This window comes from Ammospiza nelsoni, chromosome 1 (assembly GCF_027579445.1).
Source record: "Ammospiza nelsoni isolate bAmmNel1 chromosome 1, bAmmNel1.pri, whole genome shotgun sequence".
In the NCBI taxonomy this organism is placed as follows: domain Eukaryota; kingdom Metazoa; phylum Chordata; class Aves; order Passeriformes; family Passerellidae; genus Ammospiza; species Ammospiza nelsoni.
In genome coordinates this window covers 112,616,158-112,638,823 of record NC_080633.1, presented here as the reverse complement: position 1 = coordinate 112,638,823, position 22,666 = coordinate 112,616,158, and the positions used below count along the sequence as shown (strand labels likewise).

Here is a 22,666-nt window from a genome sequence, read left to right as displayed (position 1 = left end):
CATGAGGTTTGCACAGGCCCAACTCTCAAGTCTGTCAATGGATGGCATCCCTTCCCTCCAGATTCATTACAAGCTAGGCAGAAATAGTGCACCATATCAGTGTCCTGATTCTGGCTGGGATAGAGTTAACATTATGCTTATTATCTGGTACAGCGCTGTGTTTTGGGTTTAATTTGAGAATCATGTTGCTTTAGCTGTTGCTAAGGCGTGCTTACCCTAAGCCAAGGACTTTTCAGTTTCCCATGTTCTTCCCAAGAAATTCTATGGTGCATCACTTGTCTCTCTTGTGTTTTATTCCTCTCTTTCTCCTTTTCATTATTTGTATTATTTTTCTATTTCACTTCATTTCAAGTAAAGTGAGTAAGCAGCTGTGTGGGACTCAGTTGCTGGCTGGGGTTAAACCACAGCAGTCCAAAAAGGCAGCCTCACTCCTCACGCCCCCTCTTCCACCACTCCCTGCCCCTCTCCCCCGTGGGACAGGGAGGAGAATCAGAAAATTTTAGAACCTGTGGGTTGAGATAAGAACAGTTTGATACAATTGCTCACCACTCACTAAGCAACGCCCCTCGTGTCCCAGGAGAGGTGAGCCACCCACAACCAGCCCCCTCCCTCGCAGTTTGTGCACTGAGTGTAACATTCTGTAGCACAGAATATCCCTTTGGTTCAGGTCAGCTGTTCTGGCTGAGCTCCCTCCTGACTTCTTGTGCACCTGCTCGCTGGCAGAGCATGAGAAAATGAAACGCTGAAAAGTCCTTGGCTCAGGGTAAGCACTACTTAGCAACAGCTAAAACATCACTGTGTTATCAACATTATTCTCATCCTGATTCCAAACTGCAGCACTGTAACAGATGCTGAGAAGAAATCGACTCTGTCCCAGCTGAAACCAGGACAATGAGAATACGGAATATGTTCGTCAGAAATAGCAGGACACAGCAAGAATACGTTATTACAATTTATTACTCCAGCCCAGAGTCCTAGTCCCTAGTGTAGGAGTTGGGGCTGTAGTAGAAAAGCTAGGGAGATGCAGTGGTGAGGGCCATGGAGACACTCAGTCAATTGCTGAGGAGTTCATGTGTTAACATAACATTGTTAAAATTTTCCTTCCCTACTTAAAATGCCTTTTAATGTGATCCAGTGAACTGGAACAGTTCTTTCCTCTGATGGATGCCCTAGCTTACCTCTGGTCCAGCACGCTCCAGGTACAGGCTATAACTACAAGTCTTGCAAGCTATCTCCACAGCTGCTTTCTCAGCAGGAGAGGATAAATTCTGTTCTTCTTCTGCTCTCCACAAATGATTGACAAGAAACATCTGCAAGGAGAGCACAAGAAGTCACTTTCTTCAGCTGCTTCTTTCCTACCCCCTCCACACACATACCCAAAAGTGGGTTTTTGTACAGGGAAGGTGTGATCAAGAGAGCAAAAGATAATAAGACATGGAGTGAAAGTATTTTTTAGCTGAATCATGCCATTAAACATTCAGCCTACACATTAATCATTGAGTGACATCAAGGATTCACTTCAAAATTGGATCTGACTAGTGCACTTAATTTGCCTACTGCACCAAACAGCTGTTCAGCTTCTGTTGAATTTGAAAGCAAATGTAATTAGTGCATGTTCACTGATGCTTCCTCATTACATTGCCAGCCCATATCATTGGAACAGTTAATTACTGCAGAGACAAAGGCTTGACTTACCTGATATAGTACATGATTATTCATCATTGACTCATTTTTTCTTCTTCACTGGTAATTTTGTTAACATCCCTGACACTACTTGAGAGTGAATCCCCTTGATCTTTTGTGCTATTATGTCTTCTCAAATGCTACTCAAATTCTGCAGGTAGCTTAATTCTCTATATTTTATTGAGACATGAGGTATCACATGAGTTGACATTGCGTATAAGTGGAGAAGTAACTTGATTACATGAATCATAGCAAAATGTGCTATTCAGTAGCTGTCCATCACAGCTGCCTTTGCACTTGGGAACTTTCCCAAGTGCATGCAGACCAAAGGCCTGCTGATGGAACCACCTTCTTTCAAGGATGGCTTTAAAATAATGCTGAGAAAAAGAAATATTATTCCATAGTTACTCTTGTTTTTAATAGACCTGCTCCACTCCTATACGGGGGGTTTTTGGGTTTTTTTGCTGGCTTTGTGGTTTTTTAATGGCCTCGGTATTCCATCACTAAAATGGAGTTACCTGACTTTCCATCCCTGCCGACCAGATGTCACAGGCTTTTCTCAGATGCAACCCCTTTTCTCAAAAGGAAGGTGTGTCTGCATGAAATGTGAGGACTATACACCTTTTTTAGTGACCTCTAGGCTGGTGAAGGACAAGTTGCTCAATGCAGCTGCCATTCCTGGGATTTCTGCAGTGCACGTGCAGATCAGCTTGGCTCTGCTGGCATGATAATACACCACACTCCTCAGAAAGGCCAGATTTAGTGATTTGCTGCACATGTTTGATATCATTGTCAGGCTTATGCAAAATATCCCTAAGGTGTCCTGCTGCATCCCTCTCCCATCACATTGCAGATATACCTGGCTACTCTGGCAAAGGAAGGTCACCTCAAGTGTTAAGGCAGGTTTTACAGTTACACAGAACTGCACATTCATTTTTCATCTTTTCATATGAGAAAATTTCTAACCATTCACAGAAGAACAAAATGTAAAGAACCAAGGAAATGTATAAAAAAGATGTACGACCATTTAGGATAGAGAAGCTATGGAAATTCCAAACAGTGATGCTGAAAGAAAAAGGAATTTTTTTAAAAGTGAGATGTTCACTCAGGAACATCTGAGGGACATCTGAGGAATCTGGAGGAACTGAAATACTGCTCCTAAAGCAATTCAGGTGGCAAAATTCCTGTCCACAGTATTATGCTGACACTTAGAGGTCAGTAAAGTAGAATTGAAAGGACTTCTCTGCCACCTGAAAGAGACATCGTCTTTTTCAAAGGCATTGTATGATCTGAGAGATCAATAGCCTGACATTTATTTGGTTTGCTCATTCTTTTTTCTCATGGGTATGCTTCTCCTTATTTATCTGATTCTACTGCATGAAACTTTCTTATCATTGTACATTTCACAAAGAATCCCAACAAAAATTCTGCAAGAGCAGTCCACAAACAATAAACTGTACAGCAATATCTGATCTGCACATCAAACTCATATGGTAGGTGGGAGATGCCTAGAACAGCAGATATTTGCTTTTACATGCTATACCACTCAGTCTGACTTTCAGTGGACTTTAAAGCTGTTTCAGTATTAGTTCATTTTATTAGGGTTTTGTTTCTGTTTTGATTTTTTTGGTTGTTGTTTTTTAAGTTGCCTTTGAACATAAAGTTATTTTTGGGTACATCATTTCATTCCATAATAAAAGATGATTGAGTAAGTAAAACCACCCTATGGAATGTAGGTAATTTGACAGTAACTGCTGGTGGAGACACAGATCAAGTAAAATTTAAGGCAAAGTTGTTTTTCACATCCTCAAGGATCAGCCTCTACAACCTGTTCAAGTCACTAAAAAAGCATAAACCTCCCTTCAAATTAATCTGTTCTGCATGGGGATAATTGCCTGAAATGAGCAATTTCTAGCAGCTGGTACAGCCAGTGTTATTACCCACATAAATATTGACTCACATATTAAGAGTAATTAATGAGAAAACAAAACTGCAAGAATGGAAAGAAAAAGTGAAAAGCAATTCTCTTAGAGGCCCTGAAGGCCCTCTCTTTTCTATATTTTGTGTTTATCAATGCTCTAAACTGAATTCTGCAATGAAAATTTTCTTTGTTGATCTGTAAAATTTCAACAAAGCATTTTGTAGTTATTTCAAGTCATGAATTATGCAATAGCACATGACAGGAGCTATTCATTCATATCTCAGGAGGCAGAGGAACTAAAACCTCAGCTTTAGTTTGAGAGAGGGGTTTTTTGGGTTGTTTTTTTTGTGTGTGTGGTTTTGGGGTTTTTTTGTCCTGGGTACAATCTCTTAAAAAGGTACCTCAGAGACACAAGAAAGAGGTTGACCTGTTGGAACAAGTCCAGAGGAGGAGCAATAATTCATTGTGCACTTCACACTAACTCTGCCACTGTGTAAGAACATGTGCACAAGAAGTACAAGAGATACAGGGGCAGAATGGCAGAAGGGAGGAGCACAAAATAACACAGCACCACCTCTTGCTTCTGGGGGCAGGAGGGAATTGACACAGCCTTGAAGGAATTTCAGGCTGCACATTCAAGCTACATCTCTCTCCTCCTCCCTCTGTTCCCTCCTCATCCACATCTGAATTTTCTTCCAGAATTCCTTTTGCTCCAAGGCACTACTAATATCCTTATTAATGCTGTCTGTGCTTTAAAGCAGTAGTCCTAAGAACTTTGTAGAAAATAGAGGAATGTCATAAGCCCCATTTTAGAAATGAGAAACATCAGCTGATACACAAACAGCAGGAATCTGCTGCAGAGCAGGAACCTGTTTCTCAGGTTGATCAAACATGAAACTTTTCTCAGGATGAAGTGAATGAAGCCTTAACAATAGAGTTACCTTTCATCTTGAAAACCTGTTGTTTGGATTCCTGTTCTATCATGAGTGAAAAAGATGTAAGGTAATTTTAAAGTTTGAAGGATGTGACTCTTCCAAGGTTCAAACACCTCTCCACTTGAAATGCAGGCTATCACATATAGAGTGTTCCTGCAAAATGTTTGCTTTCTTTAGTGAAGTATACCAGCCAGAGAATGATTGCTAGTTGTGATTTTGCAACAGGCCACCTCCTCTTGCAAGTCTTTATTACTTCCACTTCAAAAGATGTAAGCTGGTCATACTGGTTACTCATTCTGCTTCCTGGTGTTGCTTATAACATGGGACTCATCATTTTTCCTCTTATCACATCTGCCATGAAGAGCAGTGAGACATCTGGGATCAATAGTAGCTGCTCCCCAGATGTCATGAATATCTATATCTTCTTTAAGTCATTTACCAAGCACCTAGACTTTCCCTGTAGCTGTGAGGGTAAGAGGCTAGGAAGATAGCAATGGGTAAGAGGCTAGGACTTAACTGATACAAAATAAACTGAAACAGATGGTTCATAATAGTGGACGAAGCTGCAACGAGGTTTTAAAGTAAAGGGATAGCAGTGGAAAAATCTATAACCTGAATTTTAGAAATTTACTGGCTGATTTTGAAGTTTTGAAATTGCATCTAAGAAAATTACAGCATAATTTGACTAAAACACATAAATCAATATTTTTTCTTATTTTTTTCTTCTGAATAGATATGTGTCAGTACACAATAGACAGTACAATGCATATAACTTGTTAGGAAGAAAAGAATTTATAAAGAAATGTGTGTATGAGACACTAGAGAGAAATTTGTCCTGTTTAATATACCTGTATTCAACATCTTGGCAAATATTTCCTTCAATGTAGAATCAGCCTGATTTCAGGAATATGAACTATGTCTGGATTAGTAGATGAAACAGAGGCAAAGTGCAGGATTGCAAATGTCTGAACAGCTTCATTTTTAGCATTTTCCTATCATGGCTTTGGAGAGTAGGCATTAGCATCCTCTCAGCTATGGTCTAGACATCCTTCAGCATTTCATAAGACTGTTTCTAATAGACAGTTAAGCTGTAGCCACCCTACTTTAGGCCAGTTTACACATGAAGGCATGAGTCAGCTGTGAGCCTAAGCCTCAAGGCAGTCTCCAATCTCTTCCATGTAGAAACACATATATCAGTATCTGTACATACACAATTCATCCATGGCAATGCGGTTTCTCAGTGCTCTGATCTATCTTATTCACAAATCCTACTGGCACTGGTGAGTTCAGGAAAGATCTGCCACTCTGTCTTTTATAGCAGTGAAGCTAAAAGATACAATTTACTAAGAACTAAAATATGAAGAATTGGAGGAAAAGGCACTACCTATAACACAGACACTCCACAAGTCAAAATGCAAATCCTCAGCAGCCTCTGTGGGGAAGGCTTCTGAGATGCTGGTGAGACCTCATCATCGAGTCACAACTCTGGGGAAGAATGAGCAGTATTAAACAGAACAGGACTGCAGAGAAACACTGGTTTCATATCCCCCAAAATGAAAAAAAAATAAGTACTTTCATCACAAATTTGATTTTGAATTTTCATGCAGTATTAGAGACATAAAAATGATCTCCCTAGAGACAGTCATTCATTGTGCACTTCAGACCACCTTGCAGAGCTGAATATTGGTGAAACACTAATCCAGCATATTTCTAAACAGGAAGAACAGGAAAAGTACATGAGCATTGACCTATTGCAGAAGAAATATTCAGGACCATGGAAAAGTATGCTAGAGAGACATATCATCAGAAATTCAGCTGAGTATTCAGCCATGCCAACACAGTTTTAATTGAACTTTGAGATCAATGATATATCCAGTTCTAGGCAATGTGCAGAGAGCTGCAGCTTACTCCCACCACAACCAAGAGGTAGCGAAACATGAGGGGAAAGAAGTGTGGCCAAGGTGATAATGTGCTATAAAACACTTTTGAAGCCAGTTGTTTACACAGAAATTGAACAAACTAACAAACTAAGCTACTATTACTTGAAATGTACAATAGTTGATGCAAAGGCAGTACCATTGCCACAAAACATTAGTAAAGCCAACCAGCAGTTCAGCTGAAATGCTGTGTCTGACTGTCCACACCATGAAAGGAAAAGATGAAAGTCCTTTGGTGCCCTCTCTATCAGCCTAACAGAGATGTGCTGTAAGGAGATCAATTCTTCCAGCCCATACTGTAATCAGATGAAGGCTTTCACAAGACCTGTGAGAAACTCAAACTACAGACATCCCTCAGGTCTGGTGGAGCTGCTGAGGAAGGATGTGGGAAGAACAGAAAGCCCAGACACCCTCAAACTCATGGAAAACAGAGTTGGCAGCTGTATTTTTTTTCATTTTTGCAGTCTTTAGCATTTTTTTATGATGGCAGAAAGCCCTCAAAAATGCCTTGGATATTTGGGAAACCTCCTATCAGGGAACACAGTCCTGCAAAGAAGTCGCTGTGTGTTAATCCTTAAGATATACTGCTTGATTTGTCTGGAACTAAAAAAGTCTCTGGTTGCAATGTCTAAAATAGGTTCTGGCATGCTGAACCACCCAGTCCCTTGCAATCTGCGCTGCGTCTTTTGCCAGGTACTGCTGAAGGAAAGCAAAAAAAAAAGGCTCCAGACATCAGCCTGCCCTCAAAGCTAGTGCAGCGATAACAGATAAAGACAAAACAGGACTTTCAGACACCAGGCCTGCAGCTGGCAACAATTATTGTCTAAGAAGATAGCAGAGGATGTCTTTATCGAGCTCCACAGAGCCAGGAGCAGAGTACTAGTCTAAACGCAAAGAAGCTGCTTCTCAGGAGAAGAGAGAGCTGCACTGCCAGAAATCTCTGGGGCCCTGGCAACTTCCAAATGGTCCCTGAGAAAGATGAAGTTCATTAAGTCAATGTTAGAAGTTATAAGAATAGCCAAGTGCAGCATCTGCCTGCAATACAGTGTATAAGCAATAGATGAAGTTAGAGAGGGAATGAAGACCAGGCAATACAGGTGAACCAGCCTTGCAGCATTACTGCTGTTTTAAGCAGCAGGGATTGCAGAAGGTGCTTAGGCCTCAGGATGAAGCAGAAGAGTGACACTGCAGCAAATCTAGCAGGTCTCATCCTTTGTTTACACAGCAAAAGGATGACTTTCTACTGAAACAGAAATACTAACTATACTGCAGAGGACAGCCCCAAAAATCATATAATGGGCTTGAGGGCATTGTCCAAACACTTCTTGAGTTCTGTCAGGTTTAGTGCAGAGAGCACTTCCCTGGGGAATGTGTTCCAGTGCCCAACCACCTTCCAAGTGAAGAACATTTTAATAATACCTAACCTAAACATCTCCTGACATGACTTCAGGCCATTCAGACCCTCAGGTCCTGTCACAGGTCACCACAGAAAAGAGATCAGTGTCTGCCACTCTGCTTCCCCTGGTGAGGATGCTGTAGACTGTAATGCAGTGTGTACAACACATGATAAATAAGTGTTTACAGAGGGCCCTGTGCAGACCTTGAAGGAGCCTTGCAGTGCCTAAAGGGAGACTGCAAGAAAGAGTGGGATTTTTAGAGGGTTTTATAGCGATAGGACAAGGGACAAAATGGCCTCAAACTAAAAGAAGATAGGTTCAGATTTGCTATTAGGAAGAAATTTTTAATATAACCAGAAGAGGTTGCCTAAAGAGGTTGTGGATACCCCCTCCCTGGGAGTATTCAAGAGCAGGCTGGATGGGGATCTGAGCAACCTCGTCTAGGTAATTGTGTTCATGACAGAAGGGCTGGAACTAGATGATTTTTAAGATCCCTTCCAACACTAACCACTCTATGATCTCTGTTGGGTGCTCACACACACACAGACACGTGCATTTTCCAGAGCAGGCAGTCTCATATGATGCCTTCGTGTCTCACTTTGCTGTAGGCAGTGAACAATAACCATGCAAAGCTACGCAAGTCGTAGATGGTCGTATAATAAAAGAGGGGATAGGATTTAGCCATCTGGTTGCCCCTGCCGGCACTCTGTCCTTGTCTTCCCAGAGCCCCTACCGGCAGCGAGGAGGGCGGTCATCCATCCATCCATCCATCCATCCATCCATCCATCCATCCATCCATCCATCCATCCATCCATCCATCCATCCATCCATCCATCCATCCATCCATCCATCCATCCATCCATCTCCATGCCGGTGCGGCAGCATCCCCATTTCCCGGGCTGGCCGCACGGTGGGGCGGCCGGCCCGGCGCTGGCTCCGCACCGGGAGCATCCATCCCAGTCAGCCGCTCCGGTGCCCAGCAGGTGGCTCCTTCCGACCACACAACGCCGTGCGAGCCTCGCTTCGCTCCCTGCATCCCCAGGGCAGCGCTCCCAATCCTTTTGTTCCTCGCATGGACAACGCAGAGGCGTGCGGGAAGGTCGGAGTTGCTTTCCAGAGTGCGATGGCCTGGGATGTAACACGCTTTTGGGTAACCAATGCTTGTTATAGCACCACACACAAAAACAGGGTTGTGTTCATTAGACCAGAATCACATCTCAGCTCTGCTTGAGTAAATCTGAAATAGGTCAGCTGCAGCCAGTGGAGATATTACAGATGGGAGTGACAGGGGAATTTGGCCCATTGTTAAAATATCTTCATGTAGAAACAATGTAGGAAAATTGAACTGTGACCAGGTTCCTTCATTGCTGGCTAATTTGACTCCAAAATGACCCCTCTTAAGTCGGTGAAGTTACACAGGTGTGAAGGAGAGTGGCACACAGAAGCCAGGACTGTTTGAACTGCTTGATCCAAAAGGAACCAATCTGCATCCATTACAAAATTCAAGTTTATATTTAAGGAAAGTTATTTTCATATAGATATACATAAAATATAGACAGGCATGGATCTTTAAGAGACACTTTGAAGGGCCTTGACTTGTTAGAAAGTTCAGACTGAATCAGACTTTTTCTGTTCAATCACCATCTCTTAAAAATGCCTAAACTCAAGCAAAGTTACTGATTTTAGAAAAGAAATGTATTTAGTGGTGCAAAATATTCACAATGTGGAGATTTTTTACTTGACTGTGGAAAATCTTCCAAAATGCACGGATTTATTGTGACCTTATTGAACATAGGGCCTAAAAGACTGGAATTTGACATGACTTCATAACAATCCTTCATTAAATTTGCTGCCATTTCTGCTGATAGTTCACATCAGTATTTGGAAAGAAGATCAAAATGTGAAAGAAAAGGCATTCTTAGCATTTGATTCAAAATTTATTAAGGCATACACAGTGGGGTGATGGAAGAGAACACCCTTGCCTAATTATTTTCCCTCTACTCTGTTAATTTTGGGTTTATTTCCCTCTGGCATCCAATCCAATCACATTTGAAGTACTCCTCAGTTTCTAGTGCTACTAAAGTTTTCCTGCTTCTGAAAGTCACACCATGTCTTTACTTTCCAGGATATATCAGCTGGCACTGAGAGGGAAATATGAAAGCATAGGGTAACACTGAAGCTGAGTTGATATGCTCTGCATTCAACTGGCTACTGAAAACCCACCTTTCTTTTTCCCATATTAACCATTTCACACTTTCCTTTGAAATGTAGGAGGCTTATGAATTACAAGAGCTATTCTGTAGGTGTGAGTTACTCGAGCTTCTACCTCTTGCAGGATGAAGTCGTCACCTGCATCAATAAACCTTCCAGAGCTATTTTTGGTGAGCTCTGCTGGGCTCAGTGCCTCCTGGGGGTTCTTCCAAACCTCACTGTGCTGCCTTCCATGGACCCCGTGGCAGTCAAAATGATTAAAAACACTGACTGAGAAATATGGGAAGAGTGATCCAACATAACTCATTTAATATTCTGAAACTGTTTTTCTTATTTCTGCTCTGGTTTATCCAGATATTTAACATTTTCTGATCCACACTTTTGTATTGATGCTTGGTAGGGACACTAATGCTGTCATAAGATCTAAGCTATTGATGGCTTAGTTTGGGCTCTTCTTCCCTCTTTGATAATAAACATATTTTTGGCACCCTTCCATTTCCAAGTAACAAAGTTACAGGCCTTCTCTGAAAGCCTGACAGGGAAAGGGATTTGATGGAGCTGCCTGAAACGGGGAGACTAAAGTGAAGCTCACAGTTTGTTATCTGCGCACAAGAACAAGTGACCTGATGTTAAAAAAAAATAAAAAATAAAGAAAAAAAAAAAAGCCATTTCTGATGTAGGGGTGAAGCTCTGGTCCTAATCATTTAGTTGCTGCAAAGCACATGCCAAGGTTTCAGGCAGCAGAATTGCTTGGATCATTTCCTACGCACTTTGCAGAGTGGCAATTAGCAGCACAGTGGCATTAACAAGACAGCTTTACGTGAGCTTTCAAAGTGAAAACATAAAGAATCCCTAAAAGACCAGCTACTTGTAAAATGTGAGAGGGAAGCTGTAGGCCTGATTTTTGGGAGGTGGGTGCAAGGCTTTGCCCGCAGGCAGCGCGACCATCAATCAGAGTCACCCGCCACCCTCCACACCTCGCTGGCTCCTCCAAGGAGGGGAAACCTCCTGTATTCTGCACTCGACCTTTGTGTTGCCTTTCCTGCATGGGGATGGATGCCACACATCTCCAAGTGCCCTCTCATCCACATTTGCCGTAAACACCCAGAACACCTGTTTGCTCTGACTCACCCACTCCTCACGCAGACTCTCCCTTTTTTTGACAGCAGACCTCACTCAGGTAGTATGTGCTGCTAATATCCTTTCAGGACCATGTAATAACATGCCTTCTATCCAATTCCTAACATCCTTCAATCAGCTCAGCCAGTGGGCTAACTGCTTACACTCCTGTGATTTATATAAGTGCAATTAATTTAAACTGCATCACCCCGGTGCTATGCCGGTGAAAATGCCCCGAGAGGGAGAACCTCACTGGTGAATCAGAGCCTTTACTTTTAACAAACACACAAAAGAACAGATCCCGAGCCAGTGAAAATCTGCATGGCTCCATTCATTTCAACACACAAACTTAAACCATCTCAAGGTCTGAATCACAGCTCATGTAACAGACTATTTAGATACAGAGTAATGCCTCACATCCTGAAATGCAATGCTTTCCCAGAGCTGGCAGGGGACAGGGACTTGTCAAATGGAACAAAGCTGAGAGAGGGAAGCAGGACCACAAATGAAACCTTTAAAAAATGCTTTGTGGATTTCTTCATTTCTGTGGAGATGAGGAAAGTAACAAATTGTGTCTCTGCAAGCACTTCTCTCTCTTCTGGAAAAACCACCTCTGTTCCTTTTGCCCCAGCTGCAAAGCAAGTAACCTGCAAAGTCCCTTTCTTTGCCACTTTCCCTTTCCTCCCACAGCCTAGGTATGTTCCCTGCCACTTGGAAATTCATATGGCACCTTTCATTAACAGACACAAGAGTCAGATGATGAACAGATGATTTTTTTTTAATCAGTTCTTGAAAATGGCTAACTTTTCCCTGCACTTGTTTTGGTATTCCCCAAGATTAAGAAGTCATGCAGCTTGACAAAGCACTTTGCTCTTGCATGTCTTAACACACCCATTGGGCTTTTTTTTTTTTTTTTTTTTTTCTTTTCCTTCACATCTATTCCAACACCTGCTGCAGAAACGGGCTGGGGTGGTCTCTGTAAAACACCCTGCATGCCTCCTGCCAAGAGCAGAAAGAGCTCCAGCGTCACACCAGCACGGCATGCCGGTATGTGCCCAGGCAGGTGGAGGTAACACACAACCAGGGGGGAAGGGGTGGGCAGGGCAGACCAAGAGTCAATCAGAGTGTAATTTGTGTTAGAAATTTAACAGCGCTCAGCTGTCCATATTTCCAAAATGCAAATATTTTAAAATTAAAAAACCTATCTGTGACTAAATATCTCCTCTAAATCAATCTAGATAACCAGAACACACTGTGGCACATTTAAGAGACTTTCATCTTAAATGAAATACATAACATAGATTATACCTTCACAGGAAATCAAGAGTTCCTAAAATATACTAATGGAGAAGGGCATTTAAGAGACATTTAGATTACCCAGTCTATAATTTTGGGGGGTTTGCTTATCTATGCATCTTTTAACCACTTTGGATAATTAGGAAAATTTCCTTGGCTGTGTCCTAAGCATAGGCAAAAGAGTGACATAACTACTCCCAAGGAAGGAAAGGTCGAGGTTTTGCATTCTGCAGAATTTTAAAGCAAAAGAGAAAATATTCTTCATATGAGCAGTCTGAAGCAGTATGCATATTGTATAAAGACTATCACCCTCCTCTGAAATATAATGCTCCCAAGGCTTCTCCATCTCCTTGAACTCTCTTGCAGTATCTGTCTGGTCCCTGTTCCTGAAAGGGTGCAGGTCAGGGAGGCAGGCTGCTCGTCTCCAGCCTCTCCTAAGCACAATTCAAAGGCAGCTCCCGAATGGGGCAGGCACACACTCAGTTCAAAGCCTCCCATTAGGTCTGCCGGCCAGCTTGGTATCTTGTAGTGTCGTGTGTGTATGGGTGTGTGTGTGTGTGTGTGTGTGTGTATTTACTCCTTCTTCTCTTAGTGAACAGTTTGTCCCACTGTAATTCTCATATCAAACATCTGGAAACCAGATTCGTTAAAAGAAAAACAAAAAGAGAAAGAAGAATAAAAAATAAGCAAAGTGGGGGAGGGGAGAGGGAGAGGAAAAAGAAAAGAGGGGGGAAAGGGGAGAAGGGGCAAAAAAAGGTGGGAGAAAGAAGGAAAAGAAGTTTCAGTGCCTATTACTTATCCAGGTCTCTGTCAGAAAGGAAAAAAAAATATACATATATATCTTTCAGCTGAATCAGTAAACTGACCTTTATTTTCAAGAATTTTGAGCAATACATTTTGTAGACTGCAGTTGTACAGAGCCACATCCCCCCACTTCGGAGCAGGACAACGCGCTCTGCTAGAGCTCTCTCCCCCGCTCACAGCTGCCTCCAGCGGGAGGAGCTGAAACCTGAACCAAGCCCTCCGAGTGGGATTGGATCCCTGAGCCAGCAGCGCCAGAGCCCTCCCAGAAAAACAGCCTCTTTGGAAAAGTGCTTGAGAACATCCCGAAGCGATTGGAGGAGCGGGAAACCCTTCCCCCCTGCACCTGACTCGTGGGTATTTACAGCACTTTTCAAGGCGCCTCGGCAGTGCCGCTGCACGGGCGGGAGTGGATGGGCTGCGTGGGGCCGGCAGCGCCGTAGGGACCGGACCGGGAGCGGGAACGGGATCGGGATCGGGACCGATGCGCCCGCAGTGACCCCGCGAGTGCCTGCGCTGCGCCCCCGGACCGCCACAGCCCCCGGCAGCACACCGAGTCTGCGAGAAGCACAAAGCCGCATCCAAAATGCCACGCTCCTTCCTGGTCAAGAAGCATTTCAATTCATCCAAGAAGCCGAACTACAGCGAGCTGGACACTCACACAGGTAACAGGAGGAAATCGGGTGCCACCGCGTCGCTTCTGAGGCTGCGGTCGTGGCGTGGCGGTGCTGAGGAGGGTGGGATTGCTCTGCAGGCTGCAGGGCACGGGTTAGTTCATTGCTGGCTCTATTTTCTCCCGCTTACAAGGAGGGAGTTTTGAGAAATATGTCAGTGCTGACCAGAATGAATCGTGAAAGTTTGCTCGTCCACTTGAACTCAAGTTACTTAGAAAGCATTTGGAGTTTTCCTGTTCTTTATCTGTTGGTAGTGGAATTGAAACTTTTATTCAAATCCTTCAGGAAGTTTCACTGCTTCATTGTGTCAGGCTGCACAGATTTAGAAGCAGCATGCTGCCTTGGAGGGACTCTCCAGCTGCAGCTTTCCTGTTCAAGGGCTCTGTCTCTCTACCCATCAGAACATATGTATGAAACAGTATTTCCTGAATCCCCCTTATATTCAGATTACCCTACTGAGTGTTTCGTTTGTGCAGCTTTTAATCGTCAGAGTCTTAATTTTCCTGCTTTTTGAAATACACTTTGGTTCTCTTACCTTAAAATGTTGTTCTCTCTCCAGTGATTATATCCCCATACCTGTACGAAAGCTACCCAGTCCCTATCATCCCACAGCCAGAGATCCTGAGCTCAGTAGCTTACAACCCCATCACTGTGTGGACTACAACTGGGCTGCTACCGTCTCCACTACCCAATGACCTCTCTCCGCTCTCTGGATACCCCTCATCTTTGGGAAGAGTCAGCCCACCTCCACCTTCTGACACCTCCTCCAAAGATCACAGCGGCTCAGAAAGCCCCATCAGCGATGAAGAGGAGAGAATCCAGTCAAAGCTTTCAGACCCTCATGCAATCGAAGCCGAAAAGTTCCAGTGCAGTTTGTGCAACAAGACCTATTCGACTTTCTCTGGGTTGGCCAAACACAAGCAGCTGCACTGTGATGCCCAGTCTAGGAAATCCTTCAGCTGCAAGTACTGTGACAAGGAGTATGTCAGCCTGGGAGCACTTAAGATGCACATCAGGACCCACACGCTACCTTGCGTCTGCAAGATCTGCGGCAAGGCTTTCTCTAGACCCTGGCTACTTCAAGGACACATTAGAACTCACACTGGTAAGAGCAAGTGTTACATTTGCAGTTTCTTGTTGCTGTAACATCGGGATGCCTTTTTTGCTATTTTTCTCCACAGGTGGAAAAACCAGCATAGTTTCTCAACTAATCTTGAAATGAAACCACAGAATTTGAAATTAATCATTGAAAGGCTAAATTCTCCCTCTTGCAGGGAGAGGGGGAAGGTGGGAGTGGGGAGGGGGGGTTTAGCATGGTGCCATAACTGCAGGCCAGATACTGGCATAAATCAGCGTTGCTTCCTTGATAATTTTAGGAAGTTTTAGACAAATTCCACTAGCTGAAGCTTTTGCTTTAAGGATTTTATGTTAACTTTCAGGAAATTGCTAACTTTGAGAAGGCTCCAGCTGACTCTGAAATCAGGCAGCAAAAACCAGGCAATGCATGAGGGGCTGCCTTCTGACTCCTTAAGCAGCTGGCAGGTTTTGCATGCGCTAACTCAAGTCCTTAAGAGTTAGAAACCCATCATCAGTAACGTGGTTGGGTTTTTTCTATTGAGGCAAAAATGGGTTTTGAGTACAACACTGGGTACAATGTAATGTCTCTACAGCTGTTTGCTGCTTTTCAGACAAAGCCCTTTCCCCCCAGTAATTTACAGAGTCTAAGCAGAAAATGTTCTATGAAAATGTTTGAAAATTTTGGATTGAGCCCAGTCTAAAGGTATTGCATGCACCTGTAGATGCAGATTCACCAGCTTGTTTTCAGACTGCACTTTACAACATAGTCTCAATAGACTGGGATTCTGCAAAAGAGCCAGCAGTGCTGAAAGCTGCTGTATCTGTGGCCTGATTAACTTATTACTAGACTTTTTTTTTTTTCCTTATAACAAGTCATTTCTGTTTTTCTTTTTTTCTTAGGATAAAAGCAGGTTTTACCTGTCCCAAACATGTACCTTTTTGTTTTTCTTTTTTTTTAAGATTTATCCTATTTTCTCTTAATGTTTCCTTTGTAGGAGAGAAGCCATTTTCCTGTCCTCACTGCAACAGGGCTTTTGCAGACAGATCCAATCTGAGGGCTCATCTGCAGACCCACTCAGATGTGAAGAAATACCAGTGCAAAAATTGCTCCAAAACTTTCTCCAGAATGTCTCTTCTGCACAAACATGAGGAATCTGGCTGCTGTGTAGCACACTGAGTCATGCAGTCAATGTTTACCTGGACTTGATGCCTTTCTCAACTTCTGCTCTAAATGATAAGTGGAAATCCAAAGGCGTTTTCTCATCTACCTTTCAGCCAAAAATAAAAAAGCAAACCAAAAAACAAAGAAACCAAACCAACAAACCACCACACCACCAAACAAGCAAACAAATAAACAAGTGGAAGAACTTAGAATGTCAGTAGAAATGAGCTTTCAGTAGTTTCTGTTCTGCCATATATTTGCATTCTTAAGTGTGAATTCTGAAACAGGGGGAAAGACGCCACGCATGACATTTCAAGTAGATCTAAAGGAAGAAGCATTATCAGCTTTCTTTATAGATGAAGCCAAATGTAGGTTGTCTTTTCTTGCTTAGAAAAGGCTTCAAAGTTAACATTACATTCCTGCCAAGCCATTTCAACCAAAGAAACAGTATTTTAAGTGGAAATTTTAATGAAAATACTACCCAAGTGAATTTTGCTAGACACCATTTATCTCAGGTGCCTTAAAAAGTATTCCAAGTTTACTTAGTAAATGTTTAATATTATTCATTGCTGTGTTTTTTTATTTTATTAGGAGCCAAGGCCTTCATTAATGACCTGAAATGCTTTAAAACTGCATAACTAAAAGAGGGAAGAAAGTATAAGAGAATGTACGAAAAAATTTAAAGTCACAAATTAACTGCATGTGCCTTAAAAATAAATAAATTAAAAAAAGGTAATACTGTAGCTTCAAACATTCCTGGTGCATGCTTGACCATACTTTAATATGGGATAGTTCCTCTAAACTTCATTTTTGTTTTAAAAAACGGGAATAAGTGCAAGAGAGGGGATCCATGGGAGTTTTACAATTATTTTTTATAATGCACAAAGGAAATGCAATATTTTCAGCATTACCCCTCCAAGTGCCTTTTTTTATTGATGATTTTGTAAAATATGTCGACATAATGTAAATATTTTTATTTTTATATGATTGAATGTGTTATGAATGAAAGCAAATTGTTGCCCATAGCAGCATCTATAGATAACTTGAAGAAAGTGTGAAGTGAAATTGATGTTGTTTTCTAGCCACTTTTTTACAATAAACATTTTTAAGTAAGATTTCTGTTGTTTGTTCTGATTAAACAACTGCGTACACACTTTGGAACACAGAAAAATGTGAATGTCTCTACATGACCAAATGAAGATTAAAGTGAATTGCAGATGTGAAGACTGACTCCACAAGTTCTAAACATTAGAAAGGAATATATACATTGCATTTTAAAATACTTTAAACCTTACAGTGCATTTCTCTAATCAATGCTCTAAAACACTTACTTTTCTCCTACTTACAACACTTGACAACATTGTGAAATATATTTTATCAAAAACATTTAAGAGCAATGCATTTTTCTTGCATTTTAACAGAGGAAAGGGTGCTATTAGACAGGCCTTGTAGTACTTTCCCTGAGACTTTCACATCAGGGAATACAGGCCTGATCCAAAATTCTTTTAAGTCAGTGGAGCCTTACAGGAGATCAACACTCTTTGCATGATGCTCTTTTAAAGTAGAAGTCAAGTCACAGTATAATATACTTTATTTAGCAATTTCAAGATGATTAAAGAGATTTTATTAAAATATATTACATATCAGAACTTTCAAGAGAATGCATCACAAGTGTATATCAGCTAATATATCACAGGAAAGAAATTATTCCATAATAAGAAGTAGAAATCTTTTTCCTTCAGGTGATTTGACTAAGTACTCCAAGATCTGAACTGCATGAAAGTATTACACCTTCAACAAATCACATCTCATCATTACTGACTGGTGTGAAACAACCCCATTTTCAACTTTTAGCAAAGTACAAAGCTAGAGAACAGACAAGCACCAGCTGACATCCAGTCTGAAGACCCCCCCATGTCTACACTAGGGTACCAACCAGAACAAGTAATAGCAAAAATTAAATTCCAACAATTTACCAAGAATGTTACTGATGTGAAAAGGCAAGGTGAACATTTCTTGAAAAAAATGTATGCTTCAGCAAAATAATGCAATAGATCATATATGCTTTTTGTCTCCTCCAGCCCAGTTCTGGAGGAGGGATTCAGCAGGACTGCACTGGAATAATGCAGGCAATAGGGGGAAGTTTTGCACCTTTTCTCCACAGAAAGCATGATACTGAAAAATGAAGCTCAAGTGAAGCTTTCATATTCTCCAAGCATTAAAATAATGATTCCCTAGGAGCTGCTAGGGTTTTTTTTCAGGAAATAGCTGGTAAGTTCAAGAAAGATAGGGTTAGTGGGAATTTGTGAGGTAACATTTCAAAATGAACACATGAAGGCATCAAATGCCCTTGAAAAGTTTCATGTGGTTTCTCTATTGATTTGCACTTCCATGTCATTTGCTTTGAAGTTTGTGGGCTCCAGCAGTTCTTTGTGCATCTCCTTCTTCCCAGAGCAAAGTTTACTGGAGTATGAGTAAAGCCCTGGCAGTCAACACCTATTTGTACTGTTCTAGGTTTGCTCTCCTGTGCTGTGCCACAAAGATGTTTCCATTGTTTTAATTCACACTTTAAATTCTCTACACCCAAAGTAAATTAAACAGTACAAGAGCCTGACTTCTTGAGTGAGTGGAAATGCTACTGCAGTCCTCAAGGGAAATCAGATGAAAACTTCATCAAAATACAGTATGCTAAACCAAACACAAGTGGAACTGGTCTGATTTGGAGATGACAATTAAGATATGCTACTTTGCATGCCTGTAACACCTGTACTCATAAAACACAAAGATGGGAAAGGCTAGAAGCTCTTTTGGCTCATCTTTGTAATTGAAACAGAACATTCTATCACAGATCCCAGCTCTCTGTCCAGTTGCAGCATAAACTTCCCAAGCAGCTAAATTTCTCTGCTTTTCCTGTGTGACTGCTTTCTATTGCCTGTCAAGACTTTCTCTAAAACATATTCCATTAATAGTTTTACCTCATTACCTTAGAAATGCCCTTCTGCACCTGCACAAGCTATTTATCAATGTAAATTGAATTCTGTTCTGAGCTACTGGTTGATGATCCTATGACTTTCTCAACACACAATGCAGAAGTTCCCTGCAAGGTCAATTTGCAAATTGAATCTCTTTGGCCATTGCAACATTTTTCACAGCACATCTCTTATTCTATATCTTTTAAATTTTCTTTTCTAAAATAATCTTTTAAATTTTAAAAATCTTTCTTAGGAAAACAAGGTCTCTGTACTCAGAATATCTAGACTGCCTCTTTTCTGAAATTTTTCACATTTTTTTTACTTTTTGAACAATATGTGCTCCAGGTCCTTCCTTTATGATGTTCTATCAACCTGCTTTCAATGTTCTTTCAGTGTTCAGAGAAAAGTGAAACCACCTCAGCATTTGTGAAGTTATAAGTTAAATATATTTAATTTCTCAAGGCTGAAGGCAATAATTGATTCACTTTGCTTTCCATGTCTTTCTTCCCTTGCTTCTGTTTGGGCATGCTTTTCACTTCAGAGTCTGCAGAATGAAGGGAGATGTGCATGAAGTGAAGAAGAACAAAGTACACTTTTAGGCTCAAAGCACAGCAATTTTCTTACCATGTAATGCAGAGTTAGGAAAAGCATGTTATATACTCACCAAAGGGTTAAAAGAAGTGCCTCTCAGATTAAGGCACCATGAAATCTTTCTCCTGTATTTCTCTCTATTATTTGGATTATTATGGTTCCTGCTGTCATTGAGCAAACTCAGGGCCTATTACTGTTAGCCCCATAAAGTCATATAAAAATGAAACACCGTAAAGATTCCATAATTTCAATTAAAAAGAAAACAATGGGAAACCTGGTAATTTAATTCTGATGTCTTCTGCTACAGCTGATTTCCCTTGTCACAAAATAAATCAATATTTAATTTGAAAACTTATTTTTATTTTTGAATAAGACATTTTCAGTTATGAGTATTGCTGCTTTGGAAATAATGGGTTTTACTAGCAATCCCAAGTGCTGAGTTTTGTCTCTTTAAAGTAGGTGTTCTAAAAGTTTGATTATGAGAATTATAACTCTGGTTCACAGAAATGTGAGGAGTAGAAGGTGAGAAGTGTACTCCAACCTGAATATATTGTATAATTGCAAGAAATAAAATAACTGCAAGAAATAAAAACGGATTTTTCAATTGAATCACGGATCATGGAATGATTGAGGTGGGAAATCACCTTTGCATATTGACTAGCCCCAGGCCCCTGTTCAAAGCAGGGTCAGGAGAGCAGATTACCCAGGACTGTGTTCAGACGGGGCTTTGATATCTCAAAGAATGGAGACTCCATGACCTCTCCGGGCAACCTGTGCCAGTGTTCAGTCACACTTACAGTACCAAAGGGGTTTTTCTTTCATTTAAATGGAATTTTCTGCACTACAGATGGTGTGCACTGCCTCTTGTCCTGTCACTGGGCAGCATTAAGAGTCTGACTGTATTCTTCACTCCCTCACATGAGGAATTTATACACATTAATAAGATCCTACTTGAGCTTTTTTCTTTTCAAGCTGCCTCAGTGATTCCAATATGAGAGGTGCTCCAATCCTTAATCCCCTCTGTCATCCTTCCCTGGACTCTGGTATTCTGGTGTCAGCCTTGTACTGGTGAGCACAAAACTGGAAATGGTGCTGCAGATGGGCTGCATCAGTACTGAGGGGAGGTGGAAATACCATTCAGTTTCTCATGGGAGGCTGACAGGATGCATAAAATTTGTGGGAACAGCCAAAGCAGTAGAAAAGAAACAAATATGATGCTTGCATTCTCTGTTGCTTTTTCCCAAAAGCTTTCATTCATTTTAAATACATCCAAAGTCCTCAGAAACCTTGCAGGTTGTGGAGTGTGGGACTCTGTTTTCCAGAGACAGCAAGAATTGCAGACTGCAGCATAAGGGTGCCTCAGCCTAACCAGACTAGAGATTTTTAAAAAAATAATAATTAACAATGGTGCTGCTTTAACATGTCTGGCAGTTTGGTCACCTTGTTCCTCTTCATTACCTTTCCAATACTTCAAGAATGCCATTCAAAGTAACATTTTTTTTCTTCTTCTGATGCGCTCATCATTTTGGGTACAAAAACATAAATAAGTGCTCATTCATGGGCCTCCTTCTTTTGTTGTCCCCACATCGCTGCAAGACAAAAGTTATGCAACAGTTGGCTTCTGTTATATCTGTCACCTCTATCTTTTACCTGGGTATCAAATATTCCCATCTCTTGTCTGTGTACCTTTTTCTTCTACTGTCCAGTGCATGCACTAAGTAGCTGCAAGGATAAAGGTCACAGGCAGCCCTTCCTCAGAAGGAATAAAAGACCTTTTATATCTTTTAGTTATACAATCAAATTATTTTTTTTTTCAAAAGAAGACACAGAAAACAGGAATCACGTGAATACCAGCTCAAATTCACATGTTTCCAATATTTTTAGTAACCTTCACTCTGTAAACTTGAAAAAGCAATGGAGGTACATGCTGATATTCACACCTTTTTTCACACAAATAGACATAGAGCTGCACATTCAAACACACAAATCCTTTGACTTCAGCCCTGGCTTGGAGAATCTACTTCAGAAAATACCTCAGAGAGGTGCCTTATTTTGTTTCTAGAGCATCCCTCAATAAATGCAAACACAAGGGTGCTGTCTAGCAGGACAAGGTCAAAGGAGGGTGTTCTTCAAGCCGTTTGTCCCTCCACCTGGCTTAGGAATGACTGATAATGCCACATGATCTGGATCAGAATAGCTTCCTGGAAGTTTATCTTTATTTCACTTATCCTATAAAACAGAGCCTTTTGCCAAACCAAGGGGAGGCTACAGAAAGCCAATCTTCACTTTGCAAAGCCCCTGCATTCTCCTTACCTCTCATGTTTAGCCTGTTCCATCACTGCTTCCTCTGCCTTGCATAGGAATCATCTCCTTCCCGGATGTGTCAAACAGGGAGTCAGAGTCAGGGGATTTTTTCATGATCTTTTAATGCTAGGGAGGTGTGGGCATTGCTGTGGCTCCTGCACAGCCCTAGGCATGGGTATGAGCAACAAATGTTCCGTGCTGGGCCATCAAATGGCAGCAGCCCCTGACCATCACCTCTCCACACCTTTCCAAAGGCAGGACCTGGGAATGCAGGAGCTTGGTCTCACAGAAGTGCCTACACCTCACTGAGTCCAGTGGGCTCCCAGAACGAGCTCTGAACATCTGAGTACCATCAGACATCTGCTAAGTTGCTAATAAGAAGCAGTTAAAGTATAAAGTTGCACTGCAATTAGTGCCAATTTTGCACATGTCCCTAAACCAAAGAAAATTCTTTTGAATGTAACCTGCCCTCTCATGTGGGCTGGCAGATCATCCAGAGCTGACAATGAATAAAGAGTTAGAAGAATGAAAAGTGACAGTTATTAAGTAACTTCAGTAAAAATTGAATGAAAAACAATCAGCAACT

At 41.5% G+C, this 22,666-nt stretch overlaps 1 protein-coding gene and 1 long non-coding RNA gene across 2 annotated transcripts in view; one reads left to right on the top strand and one right to left on the bottom strand.

The window, feature by feature from the left end:
• Positions 1-13,703: 13,703 nt before the first annotated feature.
• On the top strand, positions 13,704-17,328 carry SNAI2 (snail family transcriptional repressor 2). Its single transcript, XM_059487113.1, has 3 exons — positions 13,704-13,965; positions 14,534-15,079; positions 16,047-17,328. Exons 1-3 carry the CDS (start codon positions 13,887-13,889, stop codon positions 16,226-16,228), a joined length of 807 nt encoding a protein of 268 aa, XP_059343096.1. The 5' UTR covers positions 13,704-13,886; the 3' UTR covers positions 16,229-17,328.
• A 458-nt stretch (positions 17,329-17,786) lies between these two features.
• LOC132078042 (uncharacterized) overlaps positions 17,787-22,666 on the bottom strand; it is a 60,992-nt gene continuing 56,112 nt past the window's right edge. Inside the window, exon 4 of the long non-coding RNA XR_009419224.1 lies at positions 17,787-21,365. This is a non-coding gene — a long non-coding RNA (uncharacterized LOC132078042). The remainder of the gene's footprint in view (positions 21,366-22,666) is intronic.